The sequence below is a fragment of the Musa acuminata genome, chromosome BXJ3-9 (assembly GCF_036884655.1).
Source record: "Musa acuminata AAA Group cultivar baxijiao chromosome BXJ3-9, Cavendish_Baxijiao_AAA, whole genome shotgun sequence".
Classification (NCBI taxonomy): domain Eukaryota; kingdom Viridiplantae; phylum Streptophyta; class Magnoliopsida; order Zingiberales; family Musaceae; genus Musa; species Musa acuminata.
This window is the reverse complement of record NC_088357.1, coordinates 8,859,264-8,875,973: the sequence shown is the minus strand read 5'-3', so window position 1 is coordinate 8,875,973 and position 16,710 is coordinate 8,859,264. Positions and strand designations below refer to the sequence as shown.

General features: G+C 40.3%; 3 protein-coding genes across 6 annotated transcripts; 2 read left to right on the top strand and 1 right to left on the bottom strand.

Annotated features, from left to right (window-relative positions):
* Positions 1 to 991: 991 nt before the first annotated feature.
* LOC135649678 (transcription factor MYB36-like) lies at positions 992 to 2,541 on the top strand. The gene is made up of 3 exons (XM_065168305.1): positions 992 to 1,268; positions 1,554 to 1,683; positions 1,791 to 2,541. The coding sequence occupies exons 1-3, from the start codon at positions 1,133 to 1,135 to the stop codon at positions 2,455 to 2,457; spliced, it is 933 nt and encodes a 310-aa protein (XP_065024377.1). The 5' UTR covers positions 992 to 1,132; the 3' UTR covers positions 2,458 to 2,541.
* Positions 2,542 to 4,636: 2,095 nt separating this feature from the next.
* On the top strand, positions 4,637 to 15,766 carry LOC103997867 (uncharacterized). 4 transcript variants are annotated; one of them, XR_010501363.1, is made up of 12 exons: positions 4,638 to 5,116; positions 5,207 to 5,274; positions 7,032 to 7,102; positions 7,279 to 7,527; positions 8,288 to 8,451; positions 8,545 to 8,600; positions 8,702 to 8,754; positions 8,855 to 8,975; positions 9,997 to 10,094; positions 10,872 to 10,962; positions 11,730 to 11,816; positions 15,624 to 15,766. XR_010501363.1 is itself a non-coding variant. In XM_009419197.3 (11 exons), exons 1-10 carry the CDS (start codon positions 4,794 to 4,796, stop codon positions 10,941 to 10,943), a joined length of 1,275 nt encoding a protein of 424 aa, XP_009417472.2. In that variant the 5' UTR covers positions 4,637 to 4,793; the 3' UTR covers positions 10,944 to 10,962; positions 11,489 to 11,688. The 4 variants fall into 4 exon arrangements, 2 of the variants coding, with proteins under 2 accessions (XP_009417472.2, XP_009417471.2); XM_009419197.3 differs by lacking the exons at positions 11,730 to 11,816; positions 15,624 to 15,766 and adding an exon at positions 11,489 to 11,688 and having other exon boundaries at positions 4,637 to 5,116; XM_009419196.3 differs by lacking the exon at positions 15,624 to 15,766 and having other exon boundaries at positions 11,730 to 12,021.
* LOC103997866 (mitogen-activated protein kinase kinase 5-like) lies at positions 12,793 to 14,207 on the bottom strand. The gene has a single exon (XM_009419193.3). The coding sequence runs from the start codon at positions 14,019 to 14,021 to the stop codon at positions 12,963 to 12,965; it is 1,059 nt and encodes a 352-aa protein (XP_009417468.1). The 5' UTR covers positions 14,022 to 14,207; the 3' UTR covers positions 12,793 to 12,962.
* Positions 15,767 to 16,710: the final 944 nt, after the last annotated feature.

The window sequence follows — 16,710 nt, the reverse complement described above, 5'->3', positions numbered from 1 at the left end:
CCGCTCTTTCTTGCTCCCTCCTCAATGTCAAAAGCACAAATGGAGGTCAATGCGAGGCTTTCTCTTGCTGCCTTGTTGTTCATCTCCTGCTACCATCCCCATCCACTTGTCCAACGTAGAGATAGAGACAGCATTTCTACTGCTACCAGAATACTGAGGACTTGTGGGGTGGGAGGGGAGTCTTCGGCGGCCTGTCTTATCCTTTCGATTAGCTATGTAGTCTTTGAAATCAATGCTCGGTATTAGACTAGATAGTTGGATAATTGGCTAATTATGAGGAGTTGTTGAGGATCATTGTGAGTGGGAGACAGTCCCTTTGTTGACCTTCATTTCAAGCTATTACTGTGGAAAGTGAACACATAAAGTTGTGTGGTGGGGTTAGGGTATCTTGAATCAGTTGTCCCTGTACACATTTCTTCCTTCATGGGAGCCTATCAAACATGAAAACATTTCAATGATCATAACCAAAAGCTGGCCTGCAACAATGATTCTTAACCAATGGGATACCATATATGTGCAGGTATATGTGCATGTAGTGTGAATAAACAGACCCAAGTGTAGAATCGATGTACATCTTCATTATACAAGTGTATGATGCATATGCACACTGTATGTAAACTGAGACATAGCAGTGACTATGTATCTCCATGATCAAAGCTGGTGGGAAATCCAAGTCTTTCGGGTCTTCCTTTTGACCTCGTGACACAATGACTGCTTCTCGAGATTAGGCTGTGATGGCAGGCCAAGTCAAGTCAAATATTTGTTGCTAGAGAATAAGCAGTGTAATGCTCCTATGACGGACTTTGTCGATCTTACAAAGATTTGGAATATCCAGAGTTCTATCAGCAAAAGATATCTAAGCCTATGGAAGAGAGGCCACGCATTGAAAAGAGATCTATAAGAGTGGCTAAAAGCAGTCAGTAAAGTAAAACCTAGACAAGAGTTCAACAGCAGCCTTGTCGTATAATAAGCATCACCATCAAATCAGTCCATCTTTCTCTCCCGGTGTCTTCCTATATAGCTCGGTCTCCTCTCGCTTGGCTGTTCTCCACCTAAGACGAGGACCTCAAGGCCTGTTGTTTGGGTTATTGTCTACAGATAGAGATAGATAGAGAGAGAGAGAGAGAGAGAGATGGGGAGGGCTCCGTGCTGCGACAAAGCTAACGTGAAGAAGGGACCATGGTCGCCGGAGGAGGATACGATACTCAAGGCTTATATTGAAGAGCATGGAACTGGTGGTAACTGGATTGCGTTGCCTCATAAGATCGGTTAGTCCTCGATTCAAGCTCTTCCGGATCATTCATTTGCTGCTTAGATACATGTGTTTTCTTCTTTGTTGAACTCCGGAAGAAGATTCTGCCTGGATCTTCTTCTAAGATGGTTCAGGAGAAGGTTCAAACGTACATCTTGCAGGGATGTTCTCTATAGAGAGATTACTAGGTTACGTTCAGGAGTCTTGGGGAATAGGAGCTGAGATTAAGGAGCTACATATGGATAAACGTTGCTGAAAATTATTAGAGTTGTAGCTGATCGAGTGTTGGTGTTTGTGGCAGGGCTGAAGAGGTGTGGGAAGAGTTGCAGGCTGAGATGGCTGAATTATCTGAGGCCTAACATCAAACATGGCGACTTCTCTGAAGAGGAAGACTTCATCATTTGTAGTCTCTACATAAGCATTGGGAGCAGGTAAATCTTACCCCTCTCTATCTCTCTCTCTCTCTCTCTCTCTCTCTCTCCCCCCATTGTAACCAATCTCCATCATATCTTATCCTAACAAGTATTGTCATGCACAGGTGGTCAATAATAGCAGCTCAATTACCAGGGAGAACGGACAATGACATTAAGAACCACTGGAACACAAAGCTCAAGAAGAAACTGCTGGGCAAGAAAAGAGAACCATTGCAGCATCGACGCGTGCATGCTACTCAACAGCCAAGCAATGACAAACCTCCGCCAGCAGTGACTTCATCTGCCCTCGAAAGAATTCAGCTCCACATGCATCTCCAAAGTCTCCACAACCCCTTTTCCTTCTACCACAACCCTGCACAGTGGCCTGACTACCATGCTCTGGGAGAGAGCAACTTCCAGAGCCACAACATGGATGACATGGACAAAGCTCAGGCTCTGAGCGACATGGCTGCATACCAAGCTAAACTCGACATGCGTAACACAGCCATCCAAGAAGAAATGGACTGCTCAACGTTAGGGTTTCGTTCACCTCCGGACAGCATCGGTGCTCCGAGCACGGATCGTTCCAGCGCAAGCTCTAATCCATTAGAACCAGCGACCGGGTGCAAGCTATACGGATCGTGTGACTACAACCAAACGAATGTGGAAGCAGAGATCATGGATTCGTGGGACTGTAATGGTTTCTCTGAGGACTCGTCCGGACTTTGGGACTTGACTGCTGTCATCCATGCAGATTCTATGCTTCAAGAGTACATGAAAGGGAGGCAATGATGAGTAGTTTGATGTATCGATATTGTTGATACTTTGGACTTCATCTTGTTCTAATACCTGCTGGGAGTACATTTGTTAGTACTACTTTGTGTAGTGTTCTTGCATTACATCACGCCAAACTTTGCACTTGATTTGTTCTTAGATTGTTGAGTGAAGGTTATGAACGATGAGTGTCATGGAGTAAGATTAGCAACCAAAAAGATACAGCAAAGATCAAAGGAAAGAGGAGCTTCTTCATGCATGCCGTCATGCACACCAAATGCCTACATATTACTACTTACATTCTTTGAATTCAACGTTGGCGTACAATGTGGACTTTTACCCACACATGAAAGATAAGAACATACACTTTTGACCACAAGTTACAGCAGCCGACCATCTACATGATTTCAATCTGGCAATCTCTCTTCATGTGAGAACTGATGGATGTTTGTGATCCACATAGTTTGGGACCTTATTAATCATCTAATCTACCTAAACAGCAAATTCCTAATTGAAAAATATCCTGTGTGAATTGGTGGGAGAAATTTTGAATGGATTAATATCCCTTTACCTTCTTGTACTGAGAAATTGAGCTGTGGATTGATACCATTCAATTTCTTAAACCATGGCCTCATCAATCATCACTCACTTGTGGTTGAGTTCATCAGGTTTTGTGTGACAATGATAGGAAAATTAAACTTAATGATAAGGTAGAAGATGGATTTAAAAGGTTTAGTTAAGATAGAAGTCTTTGTTTAGTTGAGATGCAAGTCCTGATTTCAAGCCTGCTATAGATAGAGGGAATTATAATGCATTACCATACAAGAAGAAAGAGGAAAGATAAGGTAGGAGTCAAGAGAGATATAGAAAATGAAGAAAGATATAATATCTTTAGTGATGATTGAATCTTTCCATGATGTTAAAAAAGATGTGAACATAATTTAAATCACTAAAAATAAAAGTAAAAAAAATATTCACATGTGTTAGATATAAGAAGATGGATTAAAAAGATTATCACGATCAACGGCCCAATAACTCAGTTTGATCTAATACACTTATCAAAATATTTAAGTCGGAGTTAATGTAATACACTCATCACACCTTTATGAGTCAATAACTCTATTTGATTCAAACCACTAACCATCAAGTGGGAATTAATATAATGCATTAATCAGACTCTTATAAGTCAAATTTAGTTTTCGCCCACCTCCGATGTGGGATTGATTGGGGTATCACAAAGATAATCCATATGAGGAAGAATTAGAGTTGGATTACATATTCTAACTATGGTTCACAAACTTCAAAAACTTGAGTTTTCTGGAGTAAATTGACATGAACTTGATTTATAACCATGATTGGTGTTCTTCTTGGACTTTAAGATAGATCTCGTGGCCCCTTGTCTTGGCCTTCGTTTGCACACTGCACACCAACCTCATTGTTCTTAGACTTCAAATGCAGATCTTGTGGCCCGTTACCTTGTCTTGGCCTTTGTCTGCTTCCGTCATCCATCCGAATGCCAGTTGCTGCAACATACATAGACTTTTTTTGTTCTTGAACTTCTTTCCTCACCATCAAAATTTCTTTTTTGCTTGGTGGTTTCTTTCTTTCTTTCTTCTTCTTATAAACCTTCTTTTCTCACCATTTAAGCGTTCTTGCTTGGTGGTGTTTCTTCTTCTTGCAAACCTCCTCTTCTCATCATCAGGATTTCTTGCTCGGTGGTTAAGTAGTCACTCGCTAAAATGCCTAGCAGAATCTTCAAAGAAAAACCTCGTCGACAGCAAAGAATCATATCCCAAAAGTATCACATGTCGAGATTGTTTGTCAGAGAAAAAACAAAAAAAAGAAAAAGGATGATAGTCAATACAAAGAGGGGCAGACTGATTTCAGCTCAATCCTATTCATAGTCGATATCCACGTGCCCCGACGCGTTGACGTTGACCGACACAGCAGAATTCATGTCCGCATTGACAGGCTGCCATTCGTACACGTGTTCGCCGACGTGGGTGTGGAGCCACGCGAAACATGCTTGCCTCGTGCAGAAGCATTCGGAATGGCGACCGGCCGAAGCAAAAGGGCAGTTCAACGGTTCGCGACGGCGCCAAAAGCGCAACAGAAGTTACCGCTTGCTTCCCTCGTGGCCGCGGCGGGCGTTGCAGCATAAAAATTACAAGTGAAACGTGGAAAATAAGGAGGGAAAAAAAGAGAGAGAGAGAACACTCCGCACCATTTAGGCATCCGTCACAGCTCTCTCCCTCGCCACTCGCTCTCGACGCCGCTCCAACCCCCTCCTTCACCCTTCTTTCCTTTTTATCCCTTTTGCGATCGCCGGAATCCCTCCTCCGCCTTGGCGACGGATGCTCGCCGCCGACTCGATGCTCCAGACGCCTTGGCTCCGATTGGGGATCCCCGGTGTCAGCTGGATCCGCTGCCCCAGGGCGGTCGATTTCGTGAGATTAGGGTTCCGCCCACGATCCGCCACCCTGGAACCGACGACCGAAGCTCGGAAGGCGGATTCGCTCCGGTGGATAGCCTGCTTCAAGGAGCCCGTAGCCAAGGGAAAGAAGGTGGAGGCGGAGTACGTCCGCGGCGGCGAGGACCTCTGGGACGCCGCGTCGGCGTCGCAGCAGGGGGGTTACCCCGAGCACCTCGTTGTAATGGTTAATGGACTGGTCGGGAGGTAACTCGATTTCTTCTTGGAGTTGATTGCTGCGTCTTCCCGGTGTATTTTGCAGCAATTTGATTCTCTCTCTCTTCTGCTTGGCTGTAGTGCTGAAGATTGGAGGTTTGCTGCAGAACAATTTGTCAGAAGACTTCCGGATAAAGTTCTTGTCCACCGTGAGTTTTGCTCTCGAGGCCGATGCCTTCTTTTGATCTTAGTTTCCATAGCAAACTGCTTTCCCCCTTTTCATGGGTGTGTTTCCTTGTAGGTTTTGAATTCCTAGTAAGCTGTTGAATCATGAACAATTTGAATTGGTAGAACAAGTAGTCTCTGAATCACGGAAAGACGTCAACAAAATCGGTAACCTGTGAATTGCATAAATAGATTACGGATTAGAACTTTGTCGTTAACAGAACGAACTTGTAACCTGTGAGTTTTCTTTTAGTTTTATCCAACTGCTTTCCTTCCATTACGACAAAAGGTTTGCATGAAAGGGAGATGTTTCCAAGATAGGTAGAACATAAAAACAACGCCCTGAAATGACATTGCAAAATCTTTTAACTAATTGAATTACAACTTAGTGAAAGAATAATTCACTTCAGCATATTTTTAATTCATACTGCCTTTCATGTTCCTAATACCTTTTCAGTATTCATTTCAACCAGCTCGTTGGCTTATTTCCTATGATTATAATGATGTTGCAAGAATTGTTCTGTCACAAATATTCTCTAGATATGATGAATTTCTTCTTTAACAAAAAGTGTAGTGCACATACTTCTTGCATGATTTCCTTATTAGTCATCAATATTTCTACTTTAGATCGTTTTCTATCCAATTCAATTGGTTATTCTCCAAAAATAAACTATCATATGTATTTGCTCAGCTTATTTGGATGTTGATAGTTCTTATTGGACATCAGTAGAATGTTACAGAATTTTTCTTAAGTCATGGATCAGAGCAAGAAATGGTCTCTAGAAGCTTGCATGAACATGAAATTATCTCTTGATAGCAGCTTATAGCAAAGAAATCATTTCCAACTCCCCTGATGGAACATAAATTATGTTGATTTCATATTAGGGACATCAACAATAGAATTTGATGATTGCAAAAGATGAGAGTTTCACCTTTCCTAGTAAATATCCTATCCATATTGGTATTTACATGTATGCTCACATGCATAGATATATCTTAAGGAGACAGACCTGGTCAAACTTGATTGGACCCAGGAGGATATGCATAGAAGACGATGTTCTTTAGTAATCTTTTGAACATTTGAGTGTTTTGTTTTAAGGTACATTCCAGTAAAATAAGAAGCATTATTTATGGTAATGTTGCTAAATTATCAAAACTTGAAGATTTTCCTAGGAATGTCGGGAAGCTGAATGCTTAGAATGCTTTGTTAGTGTTTTTTTTTTGGGCTGCTGCAATGTGACTGTAGTGGCTTCTTTTACTTGTATTTGTAAACGTGAATGCAATACTGTCATGTTATTTGTAAACGTGAATGCTTTGTTAGTGTTTTTTTTTTTGGGCTGCTGCAATGTGACTGTAGTGGCTTCTTTTACTTGTATTTGTAAATGTGAATGCAATACTTTCATGTTATTTGTAAACGTGAATGCTTTGTTAGTGTTTTTTTTTTGGGCTGCAGCAATGTGACTGTAGTGGCTTCTTTTACTTGTATTTGTAAACGTGAATGCAATACTGTCATGTTATTTGTAAACGTGAATGCTTTGTTAGTGTTTATATTTTGGTTGCTGCAATATGACTGTAGTGGCTTCTTTTACTTGTACTTGTAAACGTGAATGCAGTACTGTCATGTTATATGTCTATCGAGAAAACTAGTGGATTGGCATATTATATAGCTGTGCCATCAACTTTCTTGCTGCGTTACTTTATTTTCCAGCAAAAAGTGTTATAAATTTTTCTTTTTGAGCAGGCAGTGAATGCAATTCTTTGACACTAACATTTGATGGGGTTGATTTGATGGGCGAGAGGCTAGCTGAAGAGGTAGTTCTGTCAATGAGAAATTTTATCTTCTCTTTTATGTTGAGATTATTTCTTTGTTCTCAAAGTTCATCTGTTCATTGATCGTCATGGTGTGGTCTATACTCGAGCAGTGAAATGTTTGAGGGAGTGGATTCCATATAAGTAATGTGTGTTTACACATGATGTTCTTGTTGTAGGTTTTATCAGTTGTTAAGCGAAGAAAGGGCATTCGTAAGATTTCATTTGTTGCTCACTCCTTGGGTGGCTTGGTAGCCAGATATGCTGTAGGAAGGCTCTATGAACCTATCACCACAATGGAGTCATCTCTTGACACTGAAAGCCACACAGACAAAAGCATCAGCATGGAAGGTAGAATAGCTGGGTTGGAACCGATGAACTTCATAACATTTGCCTCACCCCATTTAGGTTCAAGAGGGCACAAACAGGTAAAAAGTATTCTACTCTTGTAAATTTAATGGCATCTGTGTGATTCTTGTCTATATTTGGGATGACATCCTAAATCCTGAGAAAGAGGGTAGTTTTATATAATATGTGAGGTCTGGTGTATTTCATATATGCTTATCTGCCATTGATTATTTCTAAGTTGGAATATGAAGTGACTTGGAAATAACTATGAGAAGGAATACTAACTAGAGAAGCAAGACATTTATGCTGATAACATTCATATGGTGAATTGATGGATAGAAAAATCCCCTGAAAAGAAAAATCAGATATCATGACAATATTAAACTTATATCCCCTGTTAAGAAAAATTGGATAAACCTCTATGCTTTTATGCTTCCAAATTGATGAAAAGGATCCAATTCATATGGTGAATGTTCAATGTTGTCTGCTTGATATTATCACAGTATCAGCATAACATGCATTGCAGATCAAGAATTTATACTAGTACAAGCTTTTGCTTTTTCAAATTCTGGCTTTCATCATTTCTAGAGCCTTGAAAACATTTAAGTCAGTGACTGTATTATAGATGCCATCTTTTCCCTTGGAATTGTTTATTCCACTAAAGCTTCATAATCTTTTTATATAAATTATATCTTTTAAGAAACTCTCTGTTGTGCCAACCAATGAGCTTCGCTTCTGTTTCTATGTTCTGCATGTTGTTAAGAGATTTGCACATCACTTGACAGGAAAAAATTAGGAGTTGTTTAGTTTATCGGATCTTATGTAACTGTTAATTTTCAGCTTCCTTTTCTCTGTGGACTTCCATTTCTGGAAAGAAGGGCATCTGAAACTGCACACTTTATTGTTGGGAGGACTGGAAAACATCTATTCCTGACAGATAATGATGATGGAAAGCCTCCACTTCTCCTGCAAATGGTTGATGACTGTGATGATATAAAATTCCGGTTTGACTGCCTTATTCTATCTTAGTGACTAGTAATTTTCTGAAAGGTGTATATATGCTGACATATTGCTCTTGCTCTTGGTTTCTCGTGCAGATCAGCTTTGCGCTCTTTCAAGCGCCGAGTTGCATATGCCAATGCAAATTTTGATCGTATCCTGTTCTTGCTCATTAGCTTCTGTCATCCTGTTTCACCATTTGCCTTCTTCCTTTGTCTTAGTTGTGATTAGTGTATCCCCGTTTAACTCATTAAGATATGGTTGGATGGAGAACATCATCAATACGGCGTCAACGTGAACTACCAAAAGTACTTACTACTGATAATCTCTTGATATGTGACATTGAGCTTTCAACTATTTTTAATTTATTTTATAATTGACAAATCTCTCATTCATCTGCCCCTTCAGCATCATCTTCTTTTAGATGACAATAAGTATCCACACATTGTTTTTGTGGATAAAGGTGATAAGATAAACAATCATAATGAAACATCCACAGTAGCAGAGGCTATAAAAGATGAACTGGAAGGTACAATAACACTCATGTGGTTTATGTATGATATTTTTGTTTAAATTTCTCATTTGCTGCCTGCATCTAGATATTTTAGTTATTTTTCAATTGCTGAATTCTATGATGATTATGCTTTATAAGCTATTAGATTCTGCTTTTGTGGAGGTTAAAGTGGCTACCAACTTTGCTCATTGGGAGAATATGTTAGTCCATACCTCTACTATTCTCTGGTAGTTGTAGACATATTAGTATCTAATATGTAATTTAGCATCAGATTTTGGCTTCAGATATTGTATTCAGAAAGCTGATTGCCAAATAGTTCACCAGATACATGTGAAGTTCTATTAAAACAACAACAAATTTGGGTTGAGCTTGTTTGTTTGTTTTCTAAGGACAAGCCATTGTTGGAAGGTCTATATGATTGCCTGCTGCCAATCAGACACACCAGGGTAATGGCAAAAGTTTAATGGTACTAGACTGTTTTTCACCTAGCATAATTTCTAGTACTGCGAATAATTTTTTCCAACCTAGGAATTGTCCTTTGTTAGCTTGTTGTCTCTTTGAGATGAAGATTGTTCATCTTATCAAAGCTTGTAAATTCCCTTCTTCTAGACTCATATCAAACCTTGGAGAATTTGAGAGGACACTTCTAGTTTCATTTGCTAAAAATACAACTTATTGGACCTTTCCTACTGTGAGCCGTCCTTTTAGTTTCTTAGTTTCTTGGTTTCATGCAGCCTTGACTTTACGTATTTGGCACCAATTTTAAAGGGTTGACATCATCTGGTTACAGTCATGAAAGAAAAAATCTTTCGTGACATTTAGAACAAGTAATTAGATGACATATGACTATGAAATCAGTGGTCATCAATTTTTTTAGTTTCAAAGGGTTACCGAGCCTATGCTATAAGGCGGAAAACAAATTTTGCCGAAGTTAAGCAACTTCCTAGATTGTTTATTTGATGTGCAGTGTGTAATAAAATGTTGCTATTCTTATGATTGATATGCACTTCTATCTTTTGTTTTTCTTTTGATGCAGAAAAGATGATCAGAGGCCTTACACAAGTATCTTGGGAGCGTGTCGATGTAAGCTTTCAAAAAAGTAGACAAAGATACATAGCACACAACACAATCCAGGCAAGGATTCTTAGAAAACTTGTTTCTCCATTAGCTTTGGAAAATAATCATTAATCGTTAAATTTCCTGATACAAGAATGTGTATTTTGGACTTATCGTTGTAGTCCTAGTTGAATAAAAAAGCAAGAACTTTGCTTATGTTAGTTTAGCAATTCGAGCAGAGTACAAGTTCACTATATATTTACAAAACCATTGGACTTTTGGAAAATATGTCAGAGAATCATAATCTTTTTTGTCACATGTACATTTATTGGTTGTAGTGACCATAGTCTCAGAAACTTTTTACTATTGTAATTCCAACTTGACACTAGTTTGTTTGACAGACTATAGTGACTAGTGACACACTTGTTACTTCCACAAGTTATGATTTGTCATCTTTTTCTTATTTATAGGAGATTTTGCATTATAGTTGTGAAATATTACTGTCTATTTAATTGTTCAAGTTAATGTGTACTTTTGTTTCTCCTTCTGAAGAGTTGCTTCTGTATACTTAAGCGGATGATGCTGTGTATGTTTCTTGTTTGAAGCATTCACTCGATGACTTCTAAGCTTAAAGTTAACCTGTGACTAGAGTGTACTTTTGCTTGCTTTGCCCATCATGACATGACCTCATGTGGCAACTTTAGTTTTCTAATTTTCAGTACATCCATATTTATCACTTTGGATCATCATTTAGATACCGGACAAGGATGCACAATTTACATCTTACAACGGACGCCCAACATCCTATCTTTCACTGCTTTATTTTAATATTCTTATACATTCTTAACAATCCAGGTCAAGAGCTACTGGTTGAACTCAGATGGTGCGGATGTGATCTTCCATATGATAGACAACTTTATCATCTAGCTCCTCGGCAATTTTGATGGTATTCCTTTCACCGGTTAAATGATCCACTCTTGTACAGTCATTTCATGATGATTGACCCTGTCTATGTGTAGTTCTATTGTGTTGCATCGCCAAAGCTCCCTCAATGTTTTCTGTTGCATTTCAAAGTTTTTTTTCCTCTTCACATAATTGCATCAGCAGTAGATCCTGCTTCACAGTACGACTTTTCCTTGCTTGGCATAGCCGCTCGCAGACCAAAAAAAATTGTCGCTGTTTATGCTTTACAAGAACGCGAGGCGACTTGAGCCTCTTTAAGTTTTTTGTCCACACTCTATTGTTTTGTCATTTTGGTGTGTTCGTTCTTATTGATACCTGTACATTGCAAGGACAATGAGTTGTTTGCCGCTCAAAAGATTGCTACATCCGTGAATGTGACACACACTCACACACAGAAAACATACTTCTTCATCCGCTGACCAGCATGTGCATGCCGTATTTTACTCTTTCGAATGCTACATCATTTGAAGCCTTACAATGCCTTATTGTCCTGTTTCATGTGTGTGCAGGTACCATTGCTCTGTTACGTTTGAGTTATAATAGACTACTACTATTTGATATTGTTCCATGATGGTCCTTTTTTTTGTTTTTGTTTTTTTACATTGATCTATCAAAGCCATTCAAAACAAATTGCACCTTGAATGGTTCATATGTTTTCCTTTTTACTTTATTATTCTTCGACAAAATCATCTATTTCTATCATCGCAAATGTTAATCTGTAGCAATTAACCACTTCTTGCATCCCTGTAGATCTAATTTCAGCACAAGTGCCAACATGTAGTCTCTCCATGTCCCGGATCGCTGAATTGCAATGCAAGATGGGCTCTACTCTTCCTGGTGAGTGATTCAGTATTAGACTTCCTTGATTTAGAGAAATTAATATATGGTTGAGTTCATAATTATCAAATACAATATGATTTAAAAACTTGCAATTCGTATTATATTGTTTGAGCACTGAATAGGATGAACTTCGGATATGGTCATCACCAATTATTGTAATCTTACTTTTAGTTTTTCCAACCTAAAAAGCACAATTTCTTCATCATTTTTGTCCTCGCCAAACATTTAAGAGAGTGGCAACCCTACACTGGGAGGCAGCTGCACGCAAGCTCACGTACAAATATAGCTTACGGAGTTTTGTCTTTTCACTGTTTCAAGAATCTGTGGCCTATCATCAGTAGCATGTCAGAGTAGAGGAAATGGCCTCCGTTCCCTGCTCTACCAAAACCATTTCCATCAGAAACATGGAACAGATGCCTCCTTTTGCATCATGGGCAGCAGCATTACACATGCAAGCTCGCCAGGCCCACTTGCATGCGTCGAACATCTCTCACACACACATCATTTCCACCAGTGGAATATGGCCATGCATGCCCCTCATCATCAAACTAACCATCACGTGTATCCCACTGGGACTGGGAACCATTGCACGATTCAGCTCCCCGCCCGCCCATCACGTGTCCCCATTAATTGTAGCCACCACCTTTTGATGCACGCCTCTTCCTCATCGAAACGATTGCGCCCTCCCACCCACGACATGTGTCGTTCTTGAACCAGTGCTCCTTCCCCCCTTTCTCCGGTGTGCCCACTCATTTATTCTCGGCGACAAGGTGATCCAAGCGGACCGCAACGGCCAAATCCACGCGGCCGGCTATAAAAGGAGAGGAGGAAAGAGCCAGTGCCCCATATCCAAACACATCGGAGTACACATGATGAAGATATCAAAAACAAGAAATAGAACCAACCACCCAGTCTGATCTAAACAGAGCTAAGAACTTTTTGGTGCAATCCATGTCTTACGAACTCACGATCAAGGAAAAATGTCTGGCTTTAGATTGAAAACAGCATAAAAATCACACCTTTCTCATATCCCAACCGTCAAGGTTGCTCCTTTTGATCTCCAGTCCGATCAAACTGCGAGGACGGTCGGGTAAAAATGGCACCTTTTACATTGCCCACCCGCTTCTTGTATCCCATGTTGGATCATGGGTGGGTGGAGGATGTCAAGGAAGGGTGGTTGTTGGTGATGAACGGGTGCTGGAGGAGCTGCACCGCGGGGAGGCGCCGCGCCGGATCCTTCTGCAGGCAGCAGGAGATGAAGCTCCGGAACTCGCGGGAGGCGGTGGGCGGCGCCTCCGGTGGATCGGCGTAGCAGATGGCGCACATGAGCGATGCCCAATCCCCCTGCCGGCCGATGTTGTCGCCGAAGGGGAAGCGGCCGAGGCAGAACTCGAGGATGCTGAGGCCGAAGCTCCAGATGTCGCCGGCGTAGCCGTCGTAGAGCCCGTGATTGAGATCGGTGTTGATCCGCTCGGGGCTCATGTACGCGATGGTGCCGACGGAGGAGTTGCAGGGGTCCATGGTCTGCGCCAGGATCCGGCTGACGCCGAAGTCGGCGATCTTGACGCGGCCGCCGGAGTCGATGAGGAGGTTGGAGGGCTTGATGTCGCGGTGCACGATCTTCCTGCGGTGGAGATAGGCGAGCCCCGCGAGGACCTGGCGGGCGACGTCGGCGAGGAAGGGCTCGGAGGTGATGCGGCGGCCCTCGAGGGAGCCGCCGTCCATGAACTCGAGCAGGATCTGGATCTCGCCGCCGTCGTCGTACATCGCGTGGCACCGGACCACGAAGGGGTTGTCGGCCGTGCGGAGGATCTCGATCTCACGCAGGATCTGGCGCCGGACGGCGTCCTCGTGGTTGCCGTAGATGACCTTGAGGGCGTAGTGCCGGCCGGTGGTTCGGTGGCGGACCAACCACACGGTGCCGCCGCTGCCGCTGCCAATGCGTCGTACCCGCTCGAGGTCGGACAAGCTCGGCGGCTGGGACGACGATGATGAGGAGGTGGTAGTGAAAGAGGGTGGCCCAATCGATGGTCCCGCCGAAGGGGCGCCCATGGTGGACGGGGCGGACGGCGGTGGGAGGGGGAGGGGAACGGCGATGGCGGGGTCCCTCTGTGGAAGAGGAAGCGTTAGGTCGGGCCGGCGGCGTGCCCGGCTCGAGACGCCGTGCTGACCTGGCCGCAAGGGGACCGTCCCGGGTCTCATGGCCGCTTCAAAGTAGGAGGAGGAGGAGGAAAGGAAGCTTTATAGTAACAGAAGAATCATATAGCAAAAGATAGAGGAGGCGGCGGCGGATGATATGAAGCGGGGTGAGGAGATGAGGAGGAAGAGGAGGGGAGGGAATGATTGAGGGGTGGAGAGAGAGAGAGAGAGAGAGCGAGGTGCGTTGTTATGTCTGCTTTGTTATGGTATTGTATTATTAGGAGGAGAGAATGGGAAGCGAAGAGAAGGGCTGTCTTTTTATGATTAAGACGGGGGAGGAGGACAAAAGAAGGGAAGGTTGGGCTTAAAAGGTGATTTAGGTTTCATTAATGAAATGGGGAGATGGTATATTATAAGGATAGGAGAAATATAGGCATCTGGAGAAAGTGAAGGGGAGTCAATACACATGGGTTGAGCTCAACCTATCATAATACCATATATATATATATATATTAAATTCAATTTTAAAATTATTTAAAAATAAAATAAAATGGGTCAACCTCATCTGCCCCTAAGTTTGTCAAAGTTCTCGTAAACTATAGCTAGTCATATTAATATTTATCATGAGTAGAATAATTTTTATGACATCATTGATCATCGAAGGAGGGATCGATCGTATCAATCATATGATTTATTGAATCGACGAGTAATGTAAATTAGGTTAATGATGATGTGGGTTCATACGCCTGAATAAGTTTAATCTCTTGGTAAATAATTTTAATATTAATTTATCTATTACTTTTTTAATAAATCAAGAACAAGAACAAAGGAATAGATATATATATTTATTTATGTATAACAAACATGATTCACATGACAAATGAAAAAAAATCAAAGCATGGTTACCATCCTGGTGATTTCTGATAATTTGCATATAAATTAGGAGACAGGATTGACCTTGGAGATGAAGGTCAACCGATCCTCCGTAATCCAATCATTAAATGGCCTGTATTCCTTTGCCAAGCATCAATGCACAGTATTCTTGCTGCTGCATGAAAGGAAGACATCAGAGATAGAAAGAGGAACCTAATGCATCACATTGCAGCTTAAAAGAATCGGGCAAAATGACACCAAAGTCCATAGAGAAGACATGCATGTAGAAAATAATCATTCAGATAAATCTTAGTAGTAAACCAAAACTATTATTCGGATTTAATTAAAATAAAGATGTCAGAAAGAGAAAGCTTCTCAATGATCAGCACTGATCTGTCTTATAATTCTTGGTGTTAAAAATCATATATTTCTTCTCCTCGATTGATTTTGTTATTATTATTATATTTTATTAGATAGATGATAAGAATCAGTTAAGTTGATGCCTACATATACTCTAAAAAAGACAGAAGAGATAAAATGATTACTATTGATATAAAAAATAATAGAGAAGATATAAAATAATAATAACTATAAATAAAAAAATAAATATTCTTAAGAGTGATAGAAAATCTATTTAACCAATAAAAATAGTAGTATTTTTTTTTTCAAATTTATTTGCTTATTCTCGCTTTAGATGATTTTATTATTATTATTATTATTATTTTTGGCTCCCATGACATGAAACACTTGGACACCACACCACCATTTGATGTTCGATGACCATCTCAACAGGTGAGGAAATGAGACTCCAGAGAAAAATACCCAAAATTTTGACTTTTGCCCGTTGTCAGAAGGAAGCATTCTACGTGATGTCAACGGCCAACAAGCATACACCATTAATGAATTAGGAGCAACAAAGAGAATTTGGCGTACCGTTGACCGACTCTCTCGCTTTCATCAATAAGTGGTCGGAGTAAATGGTGTTTGATGGATTGTGTGAAATCCAATGAACATTACTGCAACAGTTGGAAAAAACGTGGGCTGCAAAGGAGCCAAATTTCTGCCTATCTATCTATTATTCACAGAGAATATATATATATATATATATTGATAGGTATTATTAGATTTGTGAAATCAATATCATGAGTATAACGGAACACTTTGGTGATAGAAGCCTCTAATAGCGGACGACTTGATGCGATATCACGTCCTACCAAGCACCTGTCAACCCGATACTTTGGTCAAACAATGTATCCACATCAGCATTGATCCAGTGCCACATTGGACGCCATCTCATCCTTACAGGTTATCTAGAGAACCAACCCCTTACGTCGACGTGAGCCATCGGATGTTCGAGAGTTCGGTGAGCTCCGTCACAGTTGAATAATGGATGTCAATTTCACGCAACAAATTATAGATTAACTCCCGACCGACCGACTCAAACGATTACTCAATTGATTATAAAAATAAATCAGGTGCACTCCTTAGATTTTTTTACTTTTTTTTTTTTTATTTTTTGAGTAATTTTAATCTAGCGAATTCTCAAAAAAAAACTCATATTCTTAAAAATTTTCTAGTGTCACATCCTATATTCATAATATATATATATATATACAATCATCTTATTATTCATAATTTGTAGGAAATTTTTATTTTTAAATTTATATTATATAATATTAAATATTTTTAACCAAGAAAAGAATCATATCTTTTTTAGTAGTATCATCAATGATGGAAAAAGTCTTCTGCATGCATCTCTTAGATCAATTACAAAGTCATAAATTACTTTAAAAATAAATATAGAATAAAAACACATTAACAACTACTTAAGAATCTCCAAAAAATATAAAAAATTAATATTCATGATATATATTAATAT